General features: G+C 37.5%; 3 protein-coding genes across 3 annotated transcripts; 2 read left to right on the top strand and 1 right to left on the bottom strand.

Annotated features, from left to right (window-relative positions):
- Window positions 1-631: 631 nt before the first annotated feature.
- LOC107084491 (gastrula zinc finger protein XlCGF28.1-like) lies at window positions 632-6,662 on the bottom strand. Its single transcript, XM_015374379.1, has 2 exons — window positions 6,449-6,662; window positions 632-2,410 (listed from the first exon to the last, which is right to left on the bottom strand). The coding sequence occupies exons 1-2, from the start codon at window positions 6,504-6,506 to the stop codon at window positions 969-971; spliced, it is 1,500 nt and encodes a 499-aa protein (XP_015229865.1). The 5' UTR covers window positions 6,507-6,662; the 3' UTR covers window positions 632-968.
- Window positions 6,663-7,478: 816 nt separating this feature from the next.
- Window positions 7,479-17,924, top strand: bop1 (block of proliferation 1). The gene is made up of 16 exons (XM_015374387.1): window positions 7,479-7,623; window positions 9,815-10,018; window positions 10,135-10,230; window positions 10,759-10,913; window positions 11,003-11,120; window positions 11,202-11,303; window positions 11,379-11,591; window positions 11,662-11,823; window positions 11,903-11,983; window positions 12,077-12,146; window positions 14,206-14,338; window positions 14,427-14,610; window positions 14,690-14,981; window positions 15,079-15,163; window positions 17,455-17,562; window positions 17,637-17,924. The coding sequence occupies exons 1-16, from the start codon at window positions 7,510-7,512 to the stop codon at window positions 17,788-17,790; spliced, it is 2,271 nt and encodes a 756-aa protein (XP_015229873.1). The 5' UTR covers window positions 7,479-7,509; the 3' UTR covers window positions 17,791-17,924.
- A 1,687-nt stretch (window positions 17,925-19,611) lies between these two features.
- Window positions 19,612-22,020, top strand: wdyhv1 (WDYHV motif containing 1). Its single transcript, XM_015374383.1, has 6 exons — window positions 19,612-19,693; window positions 20,074-20,173; window positions 21,108-21,158; window positions 21,246-21,394; window positions 21,460-21,584; window positions 21,680-22,020. The coding sequence occupies exons 1-6, from the start codon at window positions 19,632-19,634 to the stop codon at window positions 21,814-21,816; spliced, it is 624 nt and encodes a 207-aa protein (XP_015229869.1). The 5' UTR covers window positions 19,612-19,631; the 3' UTR covers window positions 21,817-22,020.
- The last annotated feature ends 1,902 nt before the right edge of the window (window positions 22,021-23,922 follow it).

Genomic DNA, 23,922 nt, shown 5'->3' with positions numbered 1-23,922 from the left:
GTCGGTCTGTCTGTCTTAAATGTTTCTTTCCTTTTATACATTCCAAAACCAAGAACAATAGCATTTTTTATTTTGTATCGCCTGGAACCAGGATGCCTAAGTGTTCTGAAAAGATTGAACGATGATATTAAGTCTTGACTGCATTGTGATGCTAAACATTTCAGCAATTTCTAAATTCGAAGGAGGTTTTTAAAATCTATTCTCTGAGCTATAACTGTGTACAGTGCAAGGATTTTAAAACCAGAGCGACATGATCTGCTTTTCTAGTTTTATTGAGAACATCAGAAACAACATTTTGGATTACCTGCAGCAGTCTGATTGATTTTGGTGGACCTTTTTCAATTTAAAGATTGAAATTTCCTGCAAAACCAGAAATATGATATGAATGTCATTGGCTTTCTATTAGCCAAGAAAACTGTAAGTTGTTTTTCATTGGAATTATATCTGGAGTTTTTTTCCCCCCAAAACCAGAATCATTTTACCATCTGACTAATTTAACTTTATTTTAAGATGTTTTAGGAAAAGAATAACCAAAGTTGATCAAACAAACTCCTAATAAAGTGATCGGAAAAACATTGGCGAGGCCAGAACCAAGGAGACAAACACAAACACATTTTTAGATCAACAGCTCTTTATTTTTGCTTCTTAAACACCAGACATGAGATCAAAATAAGAGATCATTTGAAACCTGTTTTTAATGAAGGGATTCTGCTGTGTTCTACTTCATGATACTATCAGTAAAGTTGTAAAAGTACAGTATGACAACACACTACTCTCACAAGTAGCCATATTTCTGTTCTAGGAATCCACTTTGGAAATGAAAAGCAATCAGTTAACGACATAAATTAAAATAAAAACAAAAATTTAATGTTAAATAGTAACTATTTATCAATAGTTTAATAGACACAGTTTTACTAGCATTTAGTTTCTAAGACCATTGACCTACTCAAGTGCCCCAGCAGTGCAGTTTAATGAATGACTCTCACATTTCCACGCGTGTGAGTTCCCATGTGAAACTTCAGACTGTGCCTGCCACTAAAACACTTACCACAGGTTTGGCAGGAGAAAGGCTTCTCCCCCGTGTGCGTTCTCATGTGATATGTCAGGTGGCTTCGTCGTGAGAAGAACTTTCCGCAAACCTCGCACGAAAAGGGCTTCTCACCCGAATGTGTTCTTGTGTGAACTGTCAGGAGGCTACTCCGAGAGAAGGACTTACCACATAATCCACACAGGTACGGCCTCTCCCCTGTGTGAATTCTCATGTGGACATTTAAGGCACTGTTGTGGGTGAAATGTTTCCCACATGTGAGACATGGGAATGTCTCACCGGTGTGGGTTATCATGTGAACATTCAGGTGACAGCTCCGGGAGAAACGTTTCCCACACACCCCACAGGGGTACGGCTTCTCACCTGTGTGCGTTCTCATGTGGACTGTTAGAGAGCTGCTTTGAGTAAAACTTTTCCCACAGGAGAGACAAGGATAAGGCTTCTCTCCAGTGTGGATTCTCATGTGGGCAGTCAGGCTTATTTGCCTGGTAAAACCCTTCCCACATGTCACACATAAGAAAGGCTTTTCACCAGTGTGAGCTCTCATGTGACGAGTCAAATCCCCACTATCGTTGAAACCTTTACCACACACTTCACATGCATAAGGCCTGTCACCAGTGTGGGCTCTCATATGACGAGTTAGATTACATCTCTGAGTGAACGTTTTTCCGCAGGTCATACAAATAAAAGCCTTCTCACCTGTGTGAGTTCTCATGTGATCATTTAGAGAACTACTGAGCGTAAAATGTTTATCGCACACTTCACAAGAATACTGGCCCTCATCTCGGCTTGATTCTGAGTCTTCAAGATAGTCTCTTTCCTGAGTATGGTTCTCAACTACAGCAAGATCCTGAGAGCAGAGTTGGTTCCTTGTAGGTTCTATTTCACAATCATCTTTTTCTTCAGAGGATTTAGCCTCCTGCTTCAGCAAAGTTTTCTCCTCACCTCGACTAATAGAGATTTCAGTCTCTTCCACTTTTACCTGCAAAATGTCAATTTCCTCTGGTTCCTTTTTTATCAGTTGTTGCTGTAGCTCCTCCTTGTTTTGGGATTCATGCAAAGGCTTTTTTTCCTTAATGTCTGTTGTCATCTGTAAATGTTCAAGTTCCTCCTGGTTTGGTTTTACATGCAAAATTTGTACTTCCACCTGTTCTACTTTTACCTGTTGTTGGGAAATTTCCAACTGGTTCTTATTTACATTTAGAAAATCCTGCTTCTCTTTGCTTGCTGACATCTGCAGCAGTTTAAGTACATCCCATTCTTTTTTCATTTGTATAGATTCTGTTTTCTCCTGATAAATATTGGAGTTTGTATCTTGTTGATCTGTGAAACTCTCCTCCTTCCAAACATGGGGTGGATGATCTGGACAGAGAAACAAAGAATGTTTTGGGTTACCGTGTGACCTAGCTTGTAAAATACAGGTTTCTATCAACACATCAAAAGCTACTGAGCTCCTAAAAGTACTGATGATTTTTTGGGGGGATTAAGCAATGATTGAAAGCAGGAAACCATGGAGTTACAAAAAAGCTTTTCCTTCCCTGTGCTCCTCCTCTCCAGACCCTGATCGGTTAACAAGACACAAATTGATAGAGAAGTTTCATTTCATTTTCAACTACTGCGAAAGTTTGCTGTGCTGTAGTCTGTGCTTCCACCGTGCTTAGAGTACACATTATGAGAATAAAGTTGCAAAGAGAATAGTCATAAAAACATAATAACTGTAATAATATTACCAAAATGTAGTTTGTAACTTGTTATATTATTCCATTAGGGTCAAACTTGATATACTGTATTACAGTAACGTGTTACTGAAAACACGACTGTGAAGCCATGAATTCTGCTTTCTATGAGAAAATCCTGAAGGTAAAACAGATGGTTGCAGCAGTGATACCAGAAGAGGAAGGTCATATTTGTTATTATATAACCCATAAACCCAATGTACAGTAGCTAATTATTGTTTATAGTATTGTGAGTTTACTTTAACAGGTAGCTAATAAATTTGATACAAGAAACTGCAGCTGCAGTGATATGGTACGACGGAGTATTAGGTTCAGGCTATAGTTTTTTTTTCTATTTAGAGAATAAATTCGTAAAATTACGAGAATAAAGTCGCAACAAGAATAGTCATAAAATGACGAGAATAAAATCATAACATTATGTGAATTAAGTAATAAAATGACGAGAATAAAGTTGTAAAATTACCAAAATGAACTCGTAAAATTATGAGAATAAAGTCGTAATATTACGAGGAAAAAAGTCACTATGAGAATAGTCATAAAATTAAGAGAATAAGTTGTAACATTATGAGAAAAAAGTTATAAAATTACGAGAATAAATCGTAAAATTACGAGAGTAAAGTCATAACAATATTAGAATAAAGTATTAAAATTACGATAATAAAGTCGTAAAATTACAAGAATAAGGTTGTTAAAATTAAGAGAATAAATTCGTAAAATTACAATAATAAAGTCGTTACATTATGAGAATTAAGTAATAAGATTACAAGAATAAAGTCGTAATATTACGAGAAAAAAGTCACAGCGAGAATAGTCATAAAATTACGAGAATAACGTTGTAATATTAAGTCCTAAAATTACGAGAACCGAGTTCTATTTTATGACAACTCCTACAAGAAGCACATTATTCACTAAAATGAGGAATGTTGAGCATCATGTGAAGTTATACTTTGGCTCTGGTTTGACAAACAAGGAAATCTTTTAGCACACCAACAACAAATTGGGCAGCATGTCAAAGTGGACTCAGATTGCTGTTTGGTAGTCGGCCGTCATATGCTGATCGGAGCTCAAAGCTTTTTTTCTGAAACAGGTTGTGGAATGATGACTTCATTCTCATGATTTTACAACTTTATTCTCGTAATGTTATGACTTTATTCTCATCATTTTACGTCTTAATTCTCGTCATTTTATGACTATATTCTCATAATTTTATGACTTCATTCTCTTAATGTTATGACTTTATTCTTGAAATAGAAGAAAATAATCTCTAGCATGGCCCTATTACTCCGTCGTACTCCCTTGACGTGACAACAGAGGAAAATTGATGGAGGACAGGAGGAAACTCACAGACATATAATTATTAGTATAATGAATAAACACTAACAGATAACAAAAGTGGTAACAAAAGATTCAAGAAACCCGTCTAAAGAGATTAAAGGTGGACTTAAAGCTCAAGGAACATCAGAATCAGATCACACAAGCCGTCATTGTTTGAGCCAAAGTGGATTTAATTGAGGTAACAAAGCATAATATCAATGTTGAAAACAACTCATTAAAAACCAGACTGGAATTTGCCAAATGACAAGCTGACAAACCAAAAAGCTTCTGGGAGAATGTCCTATGGACAGATGATACAGAAATTTAACATTTTGTCAAGGCGCAGCAGCTCTAAGTGCACAGATAGAAAAATGAATCATATCTAGAAAAGTACACTGTCCCTTGTGTGAACCATGGAGGATTGTCTGTTATGTTTTGAGGCTGCTCTGCTTCATCTAGCACAAGGTGTCTGAATCTCTGAGGGTGTACAATAAAATCTCATCACTCCATCAAGGAGTTCTAGAGAGAAATGTGCTGCCCACTGTCAGAAAGGTTGGTCACAGTCAGAGGTCACGGGTTTGCAACAAGACAATGACCCAAATCACACAGCTAAAAACACCCAAGAAAGGCTAAGAGAGAAACAATGGACTATTCTGATGTGGCCTCCTATGACCCCCACCTAAATCCTTCTGAGCATCTTTTGAAGGAGCTGAAACACGACATCTGGAAAAGGCAGCCTTCAAACCTAAGACAACTGAAGCAGTTTGCTCATGAGGAGTGGGACAAAATACCTCGTGAGGAGCAGAAAGTCTCCCTTGCAGTTACAGGAATCATTTGACTGCAGTGATTTCCTCATAAGGTTGTGCAACAAAATATTAATTTAAGGAAACGATCATTTTTATTTAGGTCTGTTTCGGATTTTTTTTATTGTTTTGTTGAAGCATGGGTGAAGAGCAATGTCTGACTTTCATTCTCTTGTTTTCATAGGATTTTTATCTATTATTCCTTTTAGCAGATTAAAATCATTTCTGTGACTATTTTGGGGTTTTCTTTAATTAAATAAGGAGTACCATCAATTTTGATTAGGAGTATATTTTAAGAATTCATTTCATTGGAAAAAAATAAGATATGGAGCTCCACATATATATATATATATATATATATTTTTTTTTATTAAAAATATGCACACACCACTAAAACAAATACAACATTAATAGGCTGGTGTTTGGAGAGTACTATTTGTTTATTTATTTTAAAATGTTCAGTTTACAAGTTGTGCTTGGACATATTATGAGATAAACCAATACTTGCAGATGCACACACAGCAACCTCTGTCATGTAAACTCATAAGTCAGCTTCCTTTGACAAGTCTGATTAGAAATTTAGATTATTGTTCCACTTTGCTCTCAGTACAGAATTTTGAGTAAGAATAAATCAGTATACATAAAAATATTTTGTGTACATATGTTTCAATATGTTTTTACAAAAAAGAAGACATGGTTTGATTGGTGCAAACAAGCATGGAATAAAGTCCCCCCTCTGACTGTTAAGTATTTATTTATGGAAGAGGATTAGGGCCACTGAAAAAAATAAAAAAGTTAACTGATTTTTAAATATTATTTCAGTTTAGTATGGGAAAAAAGTCACAATTCTGACTTTTTTGTCAGAATTTTTGCTTTTTGCTCATAATTCTGACTGAATTCTGACAGCTAACAAACATGTTAGCATCAAGGCGTAGCCATGTCTGTTTTAGAGATTAGCCCTCTTGTTTTAATCACCTTCTGCTCTTAGCACCACCGGGGACCCCCTAAGGCATGTAAAAAGTCGCCTAATTTCGTCATTTTTCAAATGTGTTACTGGCCCTCCCAAACAACTCACATCTTTGTCATTGAAGCTGAGTGCTCCCACATCTCAGAATACTGAGATTTACAGTCAAAATTCTGAGATTAAAGTCAGAATTCTTAGAAAAAAGTCAGAATTCTGAGATTAAAGTCAGAATTCTAAGATTAAAGTCAGAATTCTGAGAAAAAAGTCAGAATTCTAAGATTAAAGTCAGAATTCTAAGATTAAAGTCAGAATTCTGAGGTTAAAGTCAGAATTTTGACTTTTTTTCATATTACACTGAAATAAATTTAAAGAAATCAACTATTTACTTTTATTTTTTAGTGGCCCTTATCATCAACCTTATATGTGTTTATTTTTTAAAACACATATAAGGTTGGCATGTTTGTTTTATCTCCAGAAAATTCAGGAAATAGCATCGAAACTTTAAACGTTTATCTATATGTTTAACAAAGTTTTCTAAAATTTTAAACAGTAAAACAACATTAGCCCCACTGGTGTTACAGACCTCTTCCGTGTTGGATTGTTTGGGGTCTTCGGGTGGGATCGGGCAGCCTGTCATCCATTTCTTCTTCGGCTGCAGCGGTTTGAAAAAAAAATCTTGCTTTAAGCCCTCACAGATTCATGCCGCACATTAAACCCCCAATATAGGGTAAGGTAAGCTAATTCTGCATTTAGATCAAAAGTATCAATCTATGACGACGCTATTACTGGTTTGTTGTCTCCGCGTGGCGCTTCGGTGGAAACATAGACTCAACTTCGGGTTCCGCTTAAAAGCACAACGATTTCTATAAAATTTATAATTAAAGACTCAACTTTAAAATAAACTTTGAACTTAGTGTTCGACTTTAGGATTGCAAAGACAAACCACACTAACATCGAACTGTGATTAAGGTTTAACAGCTCCTGCGTATGTTGCTTGTTGTGATGTATTAGATATTTTTTTAATAAAGGCCTTTACAAATATCACCTCAGTTATTTGTAAGATGTTTAAACTTTTCATGAAATATATAGTATAGACACAATATGGGGTATACATATTTCCCATATATGTTTGTATCTTTGTTCAGTTCGAAAACCTTTTTTTCTGTATTTTTTTGTATTACAATTCATAGTATTCCAAATAAATAACACAAATAAATAAATATAAAATAAGTAAACAAATAAAACAAATAAAATTGTTGAATTTATTAAATTGAAAATGTTATGAATTATTTTTTTAATACTATTATTTTTTATTTCTTTCTTGTTTTTGGCCTAGTGTATTGAAAATATGATGGGTTTAATATCACGATTTTTGACAAATCCAACCATGCTTACCTCTTAAAAAACATGGAATGTTCACAAGAGCAAAAATGTTTAATTTTGCCTTTGCTTAAATTGTTTAAATATGTATAGTTGCTTAACTATTTAAAATGTTTAAATTAAGAGCAACTTGAAACAGAATACATCATTCTATTCAGTTTTTCTGCTCAATTCACACGCCTTACCAGAGGGGGCGCCAACAGAAAATAGTTTCTGTAGTTATGACGTGTAACCTTTGAACCTGCAAGCTTCCCACATGGTTCAATGGAGGCTAGTAGAAGAAACGTGCAAAGTGCCGGACAGAGAACAGGAATGAAGAAAACAGAGAAAACAAACAAAAAGAGAAGTAAACAGGATGACGAGGAGGAGGAGGACCAGGTGAGGCTGATACTGACATGCAGCACGAAGGGGTTTTGGGTGAACTGGTCAAGACCTGCTGGCTAGCTGATAGCATGCTAGCACTGAGCATATAAAGTGCTTAAGGACGGAGGAAAGCGTGACAAAATATCTACTAGGGTAGATCTCTCTAAGTTAAACTAGGAAGCTGCTGCCCTGAGATCAGTATCCGACTTTAAATAGAATTAAGAACAAAGTGGCAGCCCAGGCCAATATGAGACACATTAGAGACAGACTCCTTTTTTGTTATTTTCATTTTTTAAGTACTAACACATATTAACAATGACCCTTTAAATGCCGATTTTGGCCATATTAAAAACAAATTGTACTTCTTTGGGTTGATACTTGAACTGCACACCACTACAGCCTCAAAGGCCATTTTAGAGATTAAGTATTCTAATGCATTTGCAGATTCTAGTGCATTCACGCTCTGCATTCTTCAACAGCCGACTTGCATGTCCACTCTGGATACAGGATTATAGGAGCTACACCTTGGTGAGCTTTGTGATGATGTAAAAGTTGAGCCACATCGATAGTGATAGTGCAACGATAGTGAAAGTGCAAATCTCCAGAATTAATTTAATTATAGGGTTAAGATTTCTCATACATTTTCCTTCATATCTGAAACTCAATAATGGATAAAGATCACTATTTATAATGGTTCTCCTTTTTATATGCAGACATGCTCGTATTATTTTTATGAAAATTGCAAATGTGTTAAACAAACCAGATTTCACTTTGTTTTTGTGCTCTTATTGACACAAAGCAACACATTGATTGGTAAACCCCAAACTAGTCATGTATGTTTCAATAAGGGCGTTAAGTTCTGGGTTTTCAAACTGTATAATAATTTACTGAATTTTAATTGTGCATTTCTTTTATTTCCATCACTTTAAATCATCCATGGTAATTACTTTGCATTCACCATTGTTGCTGGTATGCTATAATAAAACAGAACTTGGTTAGTATCAGAGCTGGGATCTAAAGCTCACAGGGGGAAAAGTAGTTACTGTATTTCCCGTCTGCTCTTCATAGTTGTGCCTTAAAACTGAGATGAAATATTATTTGGAATTTATGGAAAATTATGAAATATTTGAAAGGTCTGCGCTTCCTCACCAATTCCTGCCTATGTTTAGACTCCTGTTTTAAACCTTCCTATAAGCTATAGCCTTATTTCCATTTCATGATGTCTCACTGTTCTTTGTTCAGCAGAGCTGATTTTGTTTAGTATCTAGTTTGATTGTGCTAATCAGGTGTGTCCAAAGTCAGTCCCTGGGGGACGATGTCCTTTACATAGCGTGTTACAGCGGTAAAATGTCTGAAATAAGCAAAACGGCTGGCGACCCTAGTCTTAGGCATTTGTTAATAAGGTTACTATACATGTCAAACATTTGTTTTGTAGGATATGCTTGTTTAAAAATAAATCATTCAGTTTGTTGGCAGGTTCAGAGCTCAGATCTGGACCTGCAGGTTTGAGCTAATTCTGTTTTCTCCTTTAAGGATTGGCTTTAAAAACATATAAAAATGCAAATTGATTGACATTATTGATCTCACAGTGGAGAAATTTACTGATCTTATTAAATTAAATCATCTTTATAGGCACCAGGGAAAAGATTGTAATGCTACCTAAAAGTGGTGTTTGTAAAAGAATTTAAAATGACCATAGAGTTGATATTTTAGTACAGTTTGTACACCTAGCATCAGTAAAACATCAGTGTCTGAGTCCATCCCCTAGAAAACCTGCATCCTCACATAAATTCTGAGATTTCCAACATATACAAATGTATCATTAAAACAGACACCGGGAGCTTAAAAAAGATAAAACAAAGCTCCCCTAGTGTAATATTGTGTCTTAGTCATCCATCAAAAGGTCTCGGTCTCTCTTTCTCTTCATATCAGTTTCTATAAGTCGTGTGCTTCTAATCTGAATTTTAAAAACCTCACAGAAATAAACAAAATGTAAAACATATTGCTTTCTTCTTACTGGCGAAAAATTGGTTTACTGATCAGAAGAAAATGAGATATTTGAGTTTCTGCTCAGCTGGATGTCAGTCGACAGGAAGATCAACAGAATTTAGTTGTTGGCCATTTTCTTGGCACATCTCTAACCTGTTCCAGCTTTAAAGATGATGAAACATGGGGTAACATGTCTCTGTGTCTGTCTGTTCCTCAGCTCTTTCATTTGAACAAAAAAGAAGATGATGAGGGTGTTGATGAAGATTTATCAGACAGTGAGGACAGCGTCTACTCAGGACTGGAGGATTCTGGAAGCGATTCTGAAGAAGAAGAGGAGGAAGAAGGATTAGATGATGATGATGAGGAGGAGGAGGAGGAAGAAGAAGAAGAAGAAGGATTGGATGATGATGATGATGATGAGGTGGAGGAGGAGGAGGTGCAGGTTCAGAGTGAGCAGGTAAATCTAAGAAGACACCGCTATACCATTTTCATTTCCACGCTCACCGGATTGTCTCCTTTGTGAAACTTTGTCTGCAGTCGAGTGTAAAGAAGAGCAAGAAGAAAGAAGAAACAGGTGGGGGCAAAGAAACAAAGAAAGATGATGAATACGACCACGATACATCAGACGAGGAGGTGGGAGGAGTTTATCTAGAAAATGTTCAGATGTTCTAAGTCTAGTCTGTCAGATACTCTTTGTTTTGGATCTTTGTTTAGCGTTTATGCTGTCCATGGGTGGGGTTAAGACAATTTTATTTATTTTTTAACATGAGTGTTGTTTATACCCCTAAAACCAGATGTAGAGGGCATTATGTTGTCTGCGGTTACTATGCTATTTTTTACCTACTTGTACATTTCGTGAGTTTTTGATTAATAATTTGAAAATTGCATCTCTTTTCACTTAGATAACTTTATCTATTAGTTTTAGTTTAATCTAAAACTTTTTAAGCTTAATCAAAAGAATGAGGCTATTTGAAAAATATTCCATCTGTTTTGGTAGGTTAGGGAGTGATTTTTTATTTATTTTTTTGTTAAGAGATCTTAATTATAGGAGTATTACTATAATTCTCCTGTATAAAGGTTTTTATTTTTGGCTGAAGATGGATGCTTATTTTTCTGTTTCCTCCTCCATCTTATCGCTCTGCCATGTTACATTCTGAGCAGGACATCAGGAACACGGTGGGAAACATTCCCATGGAGTGGTACAAAGACTTCCCTCATGTCGGCTACGACTTAGACGGGAAGAAGATCTATAAGCCGATCAGAAATAAGGATGAGCTCGATGAGTTCTTGGAGAAAATGGAGAACCCAGACTACTGGTGAGCTTTCAGGAAAAGAACAAAAAAACAACAAACTCTTTTAAAATAGTTTCGAACAAAAAGTCCAAATAATGTTTTTCTACCTGTAGGAAAACTGTTCATGACAAGAAGACGGCGAGTGACATCATACTGTCGGATGAGCAGATAGAGCTGGTGAACCGTCTGCAGAAAGGACAGTTTGGAGACGTTAACTTCAACGAGTACGAGGTGAGCTGACCCTCTGCAGAGTTATTCTGTTTCCAGGTTGGATCCAACCTGTACTAACTGTTAGCTTGGATTCTTTCTCAGCCTGCAGTGGATTTCTTCACTAAAGACGTCATGATTCATCCAGTCACAAACAGACCCGCAGACAAGCGCAGCTTCATCCCTTCATTGATCGAAAAGGAGAAGGTAAACGTCCCAGAAAATCACAGCTGCATTATCAGCTAATTAGTCCTCTAACTGTTAAAATCTGCATTCCTGCAGGTCTCCAAACTGGTACACGCCATTAAAATGGGTTGGATTAAACCCCGGCGGGTGGAGGACGACAGCAAGGGACGCTTCTACGACCTGTGGGCCAGTGAGAGCTCTTCTATTTTGGCGAATCACAAGATGCACCTGCCCGCACCTAAAATCCCTCTGCCGGGTCATGAGGAGTCCTACAACCCCCCGCCGGAGTACATGTTCACAGAAGAGGAGGTTTGTGGCTTCTCTCCACTTCTTGTTTCTCTCTCTGTCTGCCGGCTCACTTCCTGTCTCACCTTTGCAGAAAGCTCTCTGGGAGCAGCAGGATCCGTCAGACAGGAGGCTGCCGTTTATTCCCAAAAAGTATGCCAGTCTCCGCCAGGTTCCTGCGTTCTCTCGGTTCATCCATGAGAGGTTTGAGCGCTGCCTCGACCTTTACCTGTGTCCCCGACAGAGGAAGATGAGGGTGATTAGCTGTGTTATTATGCCTCCTTCCAACAAGGGGAACCGATTTGTGATGTTAAAAATTCGCCCTCTGCCTCCAGGTGAACGTCAATCCAGAAGATCTGATTCCCAAACTTCCCAAACCAAAGGATCTGCAGCCATTTCCCACGACCCAGTCTCTGGTAGATTAAAAACAGACGGTAAAGATTTTTAGAAACCAAAAGATTTAATGATGTTTTAATTTGCTTTCTGCCTGCCTTTGTTTCTACACTCAGGTTTATCGAGGTCACAGCAGCCTGGTTCGTTCCATCAGTGTGTCTCCATCAGGGCAGTGGCTTGTTTCAGGTAATAACTCGCTCAGTTTGTTCATATGTCATATTTTTTTTTCTCCAGACCCTCCCGAAATCTCTAAACTAGTATTAGATACTGCTTTAGATCCTCAGTGATCCAGATCATCATCCAAGTCTTTACTTCAGGACTCAGCTTTCCCCCTGCATTTCGAAGACAAGATATTTATAGATGGTGATGTTCACATTCTGGACGAGCAGGTGGTTTGTAAAAGGAGCAAAGGAAGCTATTTATGATCTTACTTCTTTAGTATATTCCATTTTCTAGAGCAGTGCTTTTTCAGCCGTTCAGCCTCCTCACCAAAAAGTAACATGGAAGGATCACGTAGGAAGTTAGAGGACCTTATAAACGTTTTTACATCAACGCTTCTTTATGCACATTTTCAAGTAGAGGTAGAAGAGCTTGATGGAAACAGGAATCTTATCAACGGCTAACAAAATTTCCCCAAAAAAGATACCTTTACGGAGTTTTTAGACTTTTTCCAAAAAGTGAAAACAATTTTTTTAAAACAAGTTCTGATGTAATGTAACACTTATCTCATCACTGCTAATCTGCTTCTGCTGTCTGTGTCCTGAATGCAGCAATAGAAACACACTCTAACACACTCCTCTCTTTCTACCTCTCCTGATGCCTTGAACCATTGCTGCAATGCTAAACAGAGTAAATGTCGCCCATTTGGAGCACATTCATTTGAGCTTTGCTCCATTACTGATCTGTGGTCTTTGCTATAGCTGCCTCTACTTCCTGTTTATTACAGCCAAGTGTAACGTCAATGTATAACAGGATTACACTTTGCAGAGAGTGGGTAATTCAACACTGGCATTTAAGATGTTTATTTTCTGCCATATTCTGAGTTATTTTCTATATGGTTTGACAAAAGCTTCAGGCAGATCTCAGGCAAATTAAACAAACAAAAGAAACCATGAAAGGAAATAAAATGTTAACTGAAGCCCGGCGTACACTTTGCGATTTTTTTTTTCAGTCGTTGCACGCAGCTGCTGCTCACACTGCAGGACTAAATGTAGGGTTTAGTAGATTTATGTTCAGCCCGACGCTGTCATGTGATCTACCCGCTCGCACTGTACGACTAAAAACTATGTTGGACACAGCTCCGCAGTGAGATGGAGCTGCTTTGACTCATGTATCCAGGAGCCAAATGAGTAGAAGAGAAATATAAAGCTCCATATAGTGAACCGCGCTGCCTTGGCAATTTGTTAATTTTTGTGATGACAGCCCTGTAAAGAAAAGGTGACAACGTATTTGGAAAAAGACATGGCTGGGCAAACGTGGCTACTACGACCTGTCAATTTTACGGACAGAACTGCATTTCACTCACTGCATCCCTGCGACGTTGCTGTATTTACATCTTGGAGGAAGAATAAAAAGAAGAATCCTTCTATGCGCATGCGCCCTGAGCGATTTGCCCATGACGGTCGGGAGAAAATCAAACATGTTTTATATTCTCTGGACCTCATGATTCCTGATCAGGAGGTGGTTCTGAGAGGCTGATTGCCACTCGACGCACGATCAGGCTGAAAGTCGGCCCGATAGAAAGATTGTCGTACGACTGGAAAATCGCCCCGAGAATCGCACAGTGTACGCCGGGCTTTACCTAACTTAATTAAAAACAAAATATATGATCCAAACAAAATAAACTGCCTAAGGCAGCTCTCCCCTCCCAAAGCTGTCTGACCAAGTTTACATTTAGCATTCAAGTCTGTACAGCAAAGAGGTCTATGGTAGTGAAGTGATCAAGAGACACTGAACTGCAGCTTCAAAGTCATAATTAGTGTGCAGGTAACTGCTGACTTGGACGTAGTGCCTAGAACAGAAGAAAAGAAAACGGTAGTGTTTATGTTCAAATAATGTTAACACCAAATAAAAATGCAACAAAAATCATCTTGCGGCTTAAATCAAAGGTAGTAAATTTCAAAACAGTGTCTCCAGTTTTGCATTTGAGCAGAAACCTTACCTGGAACCTGAACTCGGCCATCCAGGTTGTATTTTTGTCACTTTGTGGGGTCGTGTTTCAGCAGCGCTTTAACTGAATCCACAGGAAGTGATGACGGCTCAGTCAGACTCTGGGAAGTGTGTTCGTCTCGCTGCATGAAGACGATCCAGGTGGGCGGAGCTGTGAAGAGCGTTGCGTGGAACCCGAACCCGGCGCTCTGTCTCGTGGCTGTAGCTGTGTAAGGATCTTTTAATTCATACAGCAGAAAATGAATGCAGAGAGCATAAAGTCTGTCGGTCTCTCATCTCATCGTTGTTTGTTTTTAGGGAATCTGCGGTCTTGATCCTGTCTCCAGCTCTGGCTGATAAACAGGTCATCTCATCGTCGGAGAAGCTTCTCACCGCACAGACGGAGGAGGGGCCCTCAGAAGGGTCTCAGACCGTCGTTTGGTCAGAAACTGAGGGGGAGGAACTAAATCAGGGCATTCGTCTCAAAATCCAACATCCCAAAGTGAGTTAAATTCCCTGAACAGTTTTTTAAAAGCCAATATATTCCTAAAGGGAACTAATAGGAACGTCCATCTCCTCAGGCTGTCCACCAGGTGACGTGGCACAGTAAAGGAGACTACCTGGCCTCTGTGATGCCAGACCATTCCAGCCACCAGCAGGTGTTCATCCACCAGCTGAGCCGCCAACGGAGCCAGAACCCCTTCAGGAGAAACAAAGGCCTAGTCCAGGCCGTGTCCTTCCACCCCATCAGGCCCTACTTTTTTGTGGCCACGCAGCGTTCGGTCAGGATCTACAACCTGGTCAAGCAGGAAATGACCAAAAAACTCCAAGCAAACTCCAAGTGGATCTCCAGTATAGCTGTTCACTCTGGAGGTTAGTGGATGGAAAACAGTCACTTCCTGTTCTGTCCAACCTTTTCTTTACATGGCTGTTGATTGGCTGAGGCCGTCTCTGACCTGTGTGTCTGCAGGTGATCATGTGATCTGTGGGAGCTACGACTGCAGGCTGAGCTGGTTTGACCTTGACCTTTCAACTAAACCTTACAAGATGCTACGGTACTTTACCTCATATCTGTTATAATATTTCTATATTTTGAATGGTCTTTTTAATTAGCTTCGTAGAATTATAATAAATGTTTTGGTTTACATTGATGAAAATATTTACATTTATAACATTAGAAATGATTTAGTTTTTTTTATTAAAATCATCGTACAAACAAAGCAGTTAGAGTTTAAAAGGAAATGATTGAATCAGTTTATAGATCAGAATGTTTGACTCATCCATGTATCCACCATTGGCAGAAATAGCATAGTATCTGTTTTTTTTTTTTTTTTTTTTTTTTTTTTGTTCACTCTTCTGTCGAGTTCCTCTCTATCCCGCTCAGTGGGCTTGAAGTCTGTGCTGGTTCTTCAAGTCTTACCATTTGGTTCTTCTATTGCATGATTAGTTCTGGTCTTCCTGAGATTTATGTTTGGTCATTATCTTCCTGTACGATGAACCCTTAACTGACTAGGCCCATACCAGGGGGCACTGTGGTAGCTGCTGATACATGCCGCTCACCTTGTGCAGGATCCAGTAAAACTTGCTCAGTCTATAGTACTTCCTTATCCTGGTTAAACAGTTGTCAAACACTGGAATCATCACAGCAAAGATTCTGATTGATGAAAGGAAGATCTCACAATTTTCATTCGTTAGTCCATAACACTTTTCATTTTCCAGAAACTCCTTTGTGTTTTAATATTTAGCAACGGTCCCTCCCTGGAACTCATCCTGTGAAGCCTGCGGCTTAAAATCTTCACATTTGAAACTCAGACTTGCTTCCTATGACCATGTTGATGGTTAATCGATACAATTGATTGATCACCTTTTTTATGCCGATTTAATTGTTGGAATCAACTATTTATTATGTGGATTTTTTTCACCCATCACCTTTGTTCTTATATGTGCATTTAATACCGGTAAACAAGCTATCTGCGTGATACCACTAGTTGCAATATTTTAGTGTGTTTTATATTCATTGATTGTTGTGAAACGTTATTATTTTTACAGGCCTTTTTCTGGTTTTGTTGCCATGTAACTTAAGGTCAACTCCCAGAAGGATGATTGAAATTAAAGCTAGTTTTGTGATTTTTAAAAATTAAGGATTAGATTTTAAAGCTTAGGCCCACTGTGAGCTGCCCTTCACGCATCTCTCAGGAATTTCTGTTCAGGTTTGCCAGTCCTCTTTCTGTCAGTTTCTCGTTGCTTTTTGAGTGAGGAAAACCAACTTTTGCAGTTTCCCCACAGAGAATGCTAAGATTTCCACTGTTATCATTGTCTGTTTCTCTTCTGTACGTTTCCGTTTTCTTGCTGTTTTTTTTAAGCACTACTTTCTGTTGTATAATACTACAACTGAAGCTCACCATGAGGTGGTGCCTCAGTATGTTCCAGCCGCTTTCATGCAGGCGGAGGGGTTTGTAAGCAATGAAGAAAGGCTAACCCATTGATGTTTGGTATAATTCTGAAAGTAGTTATCAGTTTTAGGTGACCTCTGGCAGTTCAGCACTTTTTCTACCATTTGAAGCCATTTGTTGGACTCGACTCAGATTTCAGTAAATAACTGGAAACAGGTTCCTCTAAAATGTATGATTGTACTAGGCTGAAACTAGCTGATTAATCGTGATTAAGCAAATTTTTAAATAATCATCAACTAATTTAGTAATTGATTAACTGTTAACTGGAGTAAAGAGACTCTAAAACATACGTTTAGCTGACAGAGCAACACACTTACACTGGAAAAAAATCAAGTCTAAAGTAATTTTTTCTTAAAATAAGTGCCTTTTGTCTTGAATTGAGGAGGTGAGAAAGACACTTTGCCAATGGAACCAGACAATTTACATTTAAAATAGGAATAAATAATTGCTTTGTCTTATTTCAAGTGCATATTATAAATAAATAATAAATATATATAAATATAAATAAAAAAACTTATTCCATTGGCAAATCATCTTATTTACCTACTCAAATTAATGGTATTTCTAGATCATTTTTGTAGTACAGAGCAGTAATTATACCAAAATTGTCACACACAAAAAAAGGTAAACATTAAAATCTATTTAATCTGTCAATATTCTCTATTCAGAACTCCTCAAGTGGAAAAGTTTTGCCTCGTTTAATTTAGCAAAAAGTCTTCTTTAAGGAACCTTTTGCTATCATATTAATTAAAAAAAAAAAACTCGACAGATTAATCGATTTGCAAAATAATCATTAATTGCAGCCCTAGTTTATGTGTTCTGCCTTTGGAATTGAAAGAAAGTTTTCTGATATAATCTTTATATTGATTTCTTTGTATTCCTCTACCCACCAGGCACCATAAGAAGGCAGTAAGGAGTGTGGCCTATCACAGAGGTTACCCACTGTTTGCCTCAGCGTCTGATGATGGATCAGTGATCGTCTGCCATGGCACCGTTTACAAGTAACATCCTCAATCTTATGTTTTTGCACATGTATGATAAACAGAAGTGTTACAGGTTTTCCTTTCCCTTCCAGTGACCTCCTGCAGAACCCGCTGATCGTCCCAGTCAAAGTTCTCAGAGGTCATGTGACCACCCATGACCTCGGGGTCTTGGATGTGACCTTTCACCCCACACAGCCCTGGGTGTTCTCCTCCGGTGCAGACGCCACCATCAGACTCTTTACCTAAAGATCCAGTCTCTGTATCAGCCTCATTGGGGTATCCTAGCAACCTGATCATTCTGATTGCTAGGATACCACTCATCATTTCCTGCAACGTCATTTCCTTTAGTTTTAATGTCTGTTTGTACTCAATAAAATATAATATTCTTACTGTTTGTGTTCTGTTGTGTTTTACCCTCCGAAAGAAAATGAGAATGTTTTTTTTTTTTTTTTTTTTTTTTTTTTTTTTTTACCACAAAATCTGATTTAAACCTTTGCACCATTTTGTTTCAATAAGCTGTTCAATTCTTTATCAGATTCATGAAAAACAATATAGAGTAGACAAGTTAGTAAAAAAGTGGCTAATCTTAGCAAGAGGGCCTGTGTAGCAATAGCCTGCTTTGGATCAGTCGGATGGTTATTTTGTTGTTTTACTAAAAAGGAAGCTTTATAAAATTAATTTGAGGTAATTTTGAGGAGTCTAATATTTAGATCCCTCAAAACGAAATTTCGCTTCATACACCTCACATGACAATTCCATTTCTTAAAGTTCATCAGTGAGCAAAAGTAAACATTGGCAGAAAAAAATCCTTGAATTTGCTCTAATGATTCATAAGATGCAGCTTTAAAATTGCTTGTTAATACAAATTGGGGATGTCCCAGTGTGTCTTGTTTAATTTTATTTCCGACATACAAATTTTTAACTTTGACCCAATACAATACCAGCAGAAATCGTATGTACTTTTATTTACTCATTTTGTAGCGTGGGATGTTAGAAAAGATTTGACCTAGTGATGTTATTCAAACAACAGGAATGTGAATCAATTACCAACATATTAAACAGCATTTCTGTAAGCTTGCTGATATCTGAGATTCTAGGTGCAGGTCGATATATTAGGATATTTGTCTTTTTGGCTGTTATTTGAATGACTTGCAAAACCATTATTGTATTCAGACATCCCCAAATAAGGTGCATCAGTCATATGGCATCAACTTAATGCATCTAGATGGTGAATATAGCTTCCAGTTTAGCATCAGAAGGAAGAAAAATCATTAAAATGATTTTGAATGTGCCATGGTTGATGGTAAGAGATGGGTGGCTAATTTCTAAACTTTTGACACACTGTCTTATAAGTTTATAAGCCTGAGGAAAATGCTGAGGGAGCACAGGAGACAGTTGTGACAATAGGCATGCTCAGATTAGAAGCTTCATACAGAGGTATATGGGATATTATCTCTGAACACATGAGTGAATCTTAAAAAGCAGCAGATTACTGCACAGTGAAAAACTGTAATATGGGCTAACCAAGATTTTTCAATACAAAATGGCAAAAAAAAATCCTTTTGACTGCTGCATCAGTCTGATGATAGATTGTCATAGTTTGGTGTAAACAACATAAAAGCAGGAATCCTATGGTGGCTTGTATCAGTGGTTCAGACTTCTGGTGAAAGATGGTGTTTTTCTGGGATCATGGGTGGCTCTAGACAGGAGCCAAAAGAGACCAGTAGCCCAGTTGAAATGTTTTTTTTTTATTTTTGCTTGTTTAATGCATTGGCCCCATCTTGCCCCCCGGTAAAGTTGGCCTAAAACTACCTCTGCTTGGAATTGTTTAAATATTAGTTGACCAACACATACATACACTGATGATCATACCATCCTTCTTTCCAACCCCAGCCTAATGCTGCAGGTTAAATAAAATCCTTAAATAATCTCTAACTATTTTAATTTTATGATATACACAAATGAAAAAAAAATACATTTTAACACATTTTAATAATGCTATTATTATGACTACTTACATTAGGGGCTTTTAAGTTGAAAATTCCTAGCGTACTTCCGCCGGACCCATTCTGGTGTGACACCAGATCATGACGGCAGTGGACAGAATCACACCTAGCCGCGAAAATTGTGTTTATACCAGCTGTTACTGGTAAATATGATTACAACAACAATTTTGATTCAGGCAGTGTTCTTCTAAAAGGTTATTGTGCTGCATGGTGATGATCATCTGCGACGGTTTGCTACATTAATTAATCATTACAAAAAAAAACAAGTGGGAGCTTTAAATAAATACCAATAAATCAAACTTCGGTCCATAATTCAGCTCTATAACAATATCATTATTTGTATGCATAGCAGCATTTGAAACCAGCTCTCTTCATAGTGATTAATTTTGCCATCTTGTACAACTTCCTCAATGTGTTGGTTTCATTTTAAAGGTTTAATTAAAACTGTTTAAACTGTTGTCCTTGAAATCCCTTTTCATTTGGGCCCCTTCTCTGTTTTTTTATTTTATTTTTTTATTTGCAGTGAAGAAAATGTTTGGAAGCTGTGTGAGTTTTTTAGAACGGAGAAAACGGCTCCACTGGAACAGCTCTTTGTGGTCTTCATCTCCAATGACAAACGAGTGGTGAGAGTCTGGAGACCAATATAAAGCTAATGGATTATTGAGTTTATGAATAAATGAAATAGATTCATTATAAGCCGGTTATTTAAGGGACTAATGAACATTAATGATGAGTTAATGAGGCATCTTGAAGCGTTTCGACACTGTATTGATCCTGCATTGATACTGTCTCGCAGAATACTGACACCTGCTGGACATTTAAAGACACTACAGGCAGCATATTCGACTGTCTAAACTAAATTGATTTGATGACCTAATACAATTATATAATTTAAGTAATTGTGGGCGAGGCAGTAAACTCTTTAAAAACAATTTTTCATGTTGGCCAAAAAGTTTTTTTTTCTAATCTAAACACAGAATCCTTTTCCACATGTTGTTCTCCGCACGGCGTAAAAAAACAAAAAACAACATGTCGCTTTATGGTTTTTGTTCAACTACCACTTCCTGATCGTCCAGATTTGTAAATTGCACAACTTCTGTCTTCCGTGTATTTTTTTTTTACCAAAGCTAGTTACCATGAGCCTTGTTTAATACTCATCTTGTCTGACCTGTAACCTTATGTATATGGCCATCTCATTGTAGGGTTAAAGATATTTGCACTCTTTCATGTCCAGATGATAGATTAAAGAGGTATCTATTATAAGAGCTCTGACTAAGACTTTATATCCTGGTCCTTCTTTAAAGTAGGGGTGAGGGTGTCAATACTTTTTCAATCATCTCCATAAAACATGTCCAAGCTTTTTTTTGATGACTTTATTTAAGCAGCTTTAGGTTCTGGAGAACATGGTGAGGTATTTAGAATATGCATCACGTTCCTTTAACTCAATTCAATCATATTAATAATATGTATAATACATACATGTGACCCTGGTTTGTTTGAAGCTTGAGTTCCTAAAGAACTGATTATTTTCTTCTAAAGGTGTTCTTTGTTCTCCAGATCCCTCTATGGAAACAGAAATCCGGACATGGTGACCACCCTGTCTTCTGGGTCTGTATTTCTTACACTAGTATCCCTGAATCTGATTTTCCTACTGCTTTTCTGTGACATCATTAACTGTGCGGCTGTTTTTATCAGGACTACCACGTGGTTTTGCTACAGGTGCATCCTCAGTCAGACTCTCTGGTTTATGATCTGGACTCAGAGCTGTCGTTTCCCTGCAGCCTAGGCCTTTATGGAGCCATGGCCTTCCGCTCGGACCGCCACATCAGACCGGAATACCACAGGTAAACCCTGCAGAAGGTAACAATGCTGATGACATCACAGTAATGTCTGCATGTGTCTTTGACAGGAAGCTGCGTGTGATTCCTGCCAACAGCTTCCTGTTGAACTTTGCGTCTGATCGATCTCACATGAGGAACCCTGATGGAACCTGGAAGATGCCTCCACCTCCATACCCGCCCATACAGACTGCAGGTAGCACGTCTCCCTTTGGTGTTAGCTGTGTCTGATGATGTATCCAAGTCAGACTTCATGTGATTTTGTTGTGTTGTGGTACATCTCCTCCTCAGAAAATCAGATGAATCTGGATGATTTCATCAGCATGGACCCTTCTGTGGGCTGGGGTACCGTCTACAGTCTGGATCAGTTCCTGCGCACATACACAGGAAATGCCTCCACAGCACCAGTTTCTTCATCTTTGTCCTGATCTTCCTCAGCATCTTTATGTTTGTTTTTTTTTTAGATGTTTTATGTTGGTTATGATGAATTTTGCTCCTGGTTCTGACCATCTGCAGAGATCCTTCAGTCCCTTTTAACGATGTCAGAGCTTAAAAATGTGGATCTCTAAGATTTTCACCTCATGTACTGAGCAATAAAAAGTTTAATTGTTGTCCTTGAACTTGTTGACATTAATAAGCCTAACGTTATCAAGATGAGGGGCCAGGGGTGGAGCTAGAAGGGGGGCCTGGGGTGGATGGCCCAACCAGGTGATTTGTTGTTCTAATTTAAACATATTCCAAAAAGTAAAAAAAAAAAAATCCACTGGACTTTGTTTCCAAGTTTGAAAATGTTACACTTCCCATCCAGGAAGCTTTTTTTTTTCTCCTAATAAACCATCTTTCAGAGACATAGACCAGTATCGGGTATTGCAGGCTAACAAAGATCCCAAACAACTGCACATTCCTAATGGGCGGACCCGTTCATCCGGTTCAATTTGCATGTTTTCCACTCTCTACTCTTTAAAGCCTCGAACTTAATGCTATTTCTGACATTCTGAATTGAAAAAGCTTCCTGGATGGAAAGCGAAACGTCTTCAAACTTGGAACCAAACTTTGAACTCCGACCAGCAAACGGCAAAAAAAGAGAAGAATAAGAAGATGGTTTTAAACTCGAATTTCTAGACTTACTTTTAAAACCATCTTGGTAGAGGTGATTGTTACAGCTCTTAGTTTACAACTTTGTGTTTTTTACTGAAGTCTTTATTTAAATTAGGTTGTACATTTAGCAGCTTTCTCTGGGGCAAGAGTATTTCTTCATAACTCAGGATACATCTGCTCCCTTTGGTATTTTCTCTGGTGCGTCATTTAATAGACTGGGATCAACTGAAAATTGTAACATAAGAAAACATTTTCGTGTTTTTAAAACTAAAATTTTAAAACCTCAATATGCAGTGACTTTGATACCCGTGAAAAATTATTAAAACAATTATTAATACAGACTGGTTTAGTAAATTAATGTTGATTTAGAGTTCTGTATGACCTTATGGCTTTTCACTGTGGCATGTGGTTGCAGGAAAGGGGGCTTTACAGCAGATGGCCAGTTTTAGTGGGGGTTGTGGGGGTGTTAGGTCTCACACTGAAGGAACAATAGGACAGCTGAGAAAGGCTTCAGCTGCTGTTAAGAAAAAATGAAACCCACTACCAAACACCAGCTGTGCTATTGTTGTGGATATAGAGCATGTGGGGTTTTTAGATATGTTCCGTTAAAATAAAAAATATATATGAAATAAAAATCCAAAGCAAATTAGAAAAATAAGATGACATTATACGGAGAAGACAAAGAAAATGTAAAAAGAGAAAAATAAAAGAAAATTAAAGACAGTGAGAAAAAATAGCAAAAATGTGGAAAAGATGAGAAAAGTGCAAATGAGAAACTTTGTTTTTATGAAAGAAATAAAGAATGAATGAATGAATGAATGAATGAATGAATGAATGAATGAATGAAAAGGAATTTATTTCATACAGTTTGAAAATTTGACAAATAATAATGAATAAATCAATTTCAGGAAAATACTTCAAGCAAACGAACAACCAAATGCACACAAAAAGAGACTGGCTAACACCAAACTAAACCAAATTCCAATTTCCAATCAAATCTACATCACCCGAACATAAAAAGGAACACAATTTTTCACCAAACAAACTTCTCATTATATACAGCCAGAGAACCGATATTGATTAATGTAAATTGTCTGAAAAGTGGTATGAAGACGTAAAACCCATTTTTTGTATGTATTTGTTTGTATTTTTTGTAAAAATAAAAAAGGTTAACTGATTTGTAAATTTTATTTCAATATAATATGATAAAAAAAAATAGTCAGAATTTTGAATTTATTTCTCAGAATTTGTATTTTTTTTTTCTTTCTCTCTTGCTTTAATCACCTTCTGCTCTTCCATTAATAAAATAGCATCACCAGGGACCCCTCGGCCATGTAACAAGTCGTCTAATTCCGTCATGTTCCACCAATGTGTTACTGGCCCTCCCAAACAACTCACATCTTTGTCAGTGAAGCTGAGTGCTCCCACATCTCTTC

This window comes from Cyprinodon variegatus, unplaced genomic scaffold (assembly GCF_000732505.1).
Source record: "Cyprinodon variegatus isolate N-32 unplaced genomic scaffold, C_variegatus-1.0 Scaffold101, whole genome shotgun sequence".
Classification (NCBI taxonomy): Eukaryota; Metazoa; Chordata; class Actinopteri; order Cyprinodontiformes; family Cyprinodontidae; genus Cyprinodon; species Cyprinodon variegatus.
This window is presented reverse-complemented; position numbering and strand designations above follow the sequence as displayed.

Coding starts and splice junctions, on each gene's coding strand:
- LOC107084491 (XM_015374379.1), bottom strand. CDS start 6,506: ATGGATGACAGGCTGCCCGATCCCACCCGAAGACCCCAAACAATCCAA. Junction 2,411..6,448: donor AACAATCCAACACGGAAGAG/GTCTGTAACACC, acceptor TTCTCTGTCCAG/ATCATCCACCCCATGTTTGG.
- bop1 (XM_015374387.1), top strand. CDS start 7,510: ATGGAGGCTAGTAGAAGAAACGTGCAAAGTGCCGGACAGAGAACAGGA. Junction 10,019..10,134: donor ATGATGATGATGATGATGAG/GTGGAGGAGGAG, acceptor CTTTGTCTGCAG/TCGAGTGTAAAGAAGAGCAA. Junction 11,304..11,378: donor CATTGATCGAAAAGGAGAAG/GTAAACGTCCCA, acceptor GCATTCCTGCAG/GTCTCCAAACTGGTACACGC.
- wdyhv1 (XM_015374383.1), top strand. CDS start 19,632: ATGACGGCAGTGGACAGAATCACACCTAGCCGCGAAAATTGTGTTTAT. Junction 21,159..21,245: donor GTGACCACCCTGTCTTCTGG/GTCTGTATTTCT, acceptor TGTTTTTATCAG/GACTACCACGTGGTTTTGCT. Junction 21,395..21,459: donor ATCAGACCGGAATACCACAG/GTAAACCCTGCA, acceptor TGTCTTTGACAG/GAAGCTGCGTGTGATTCCTG.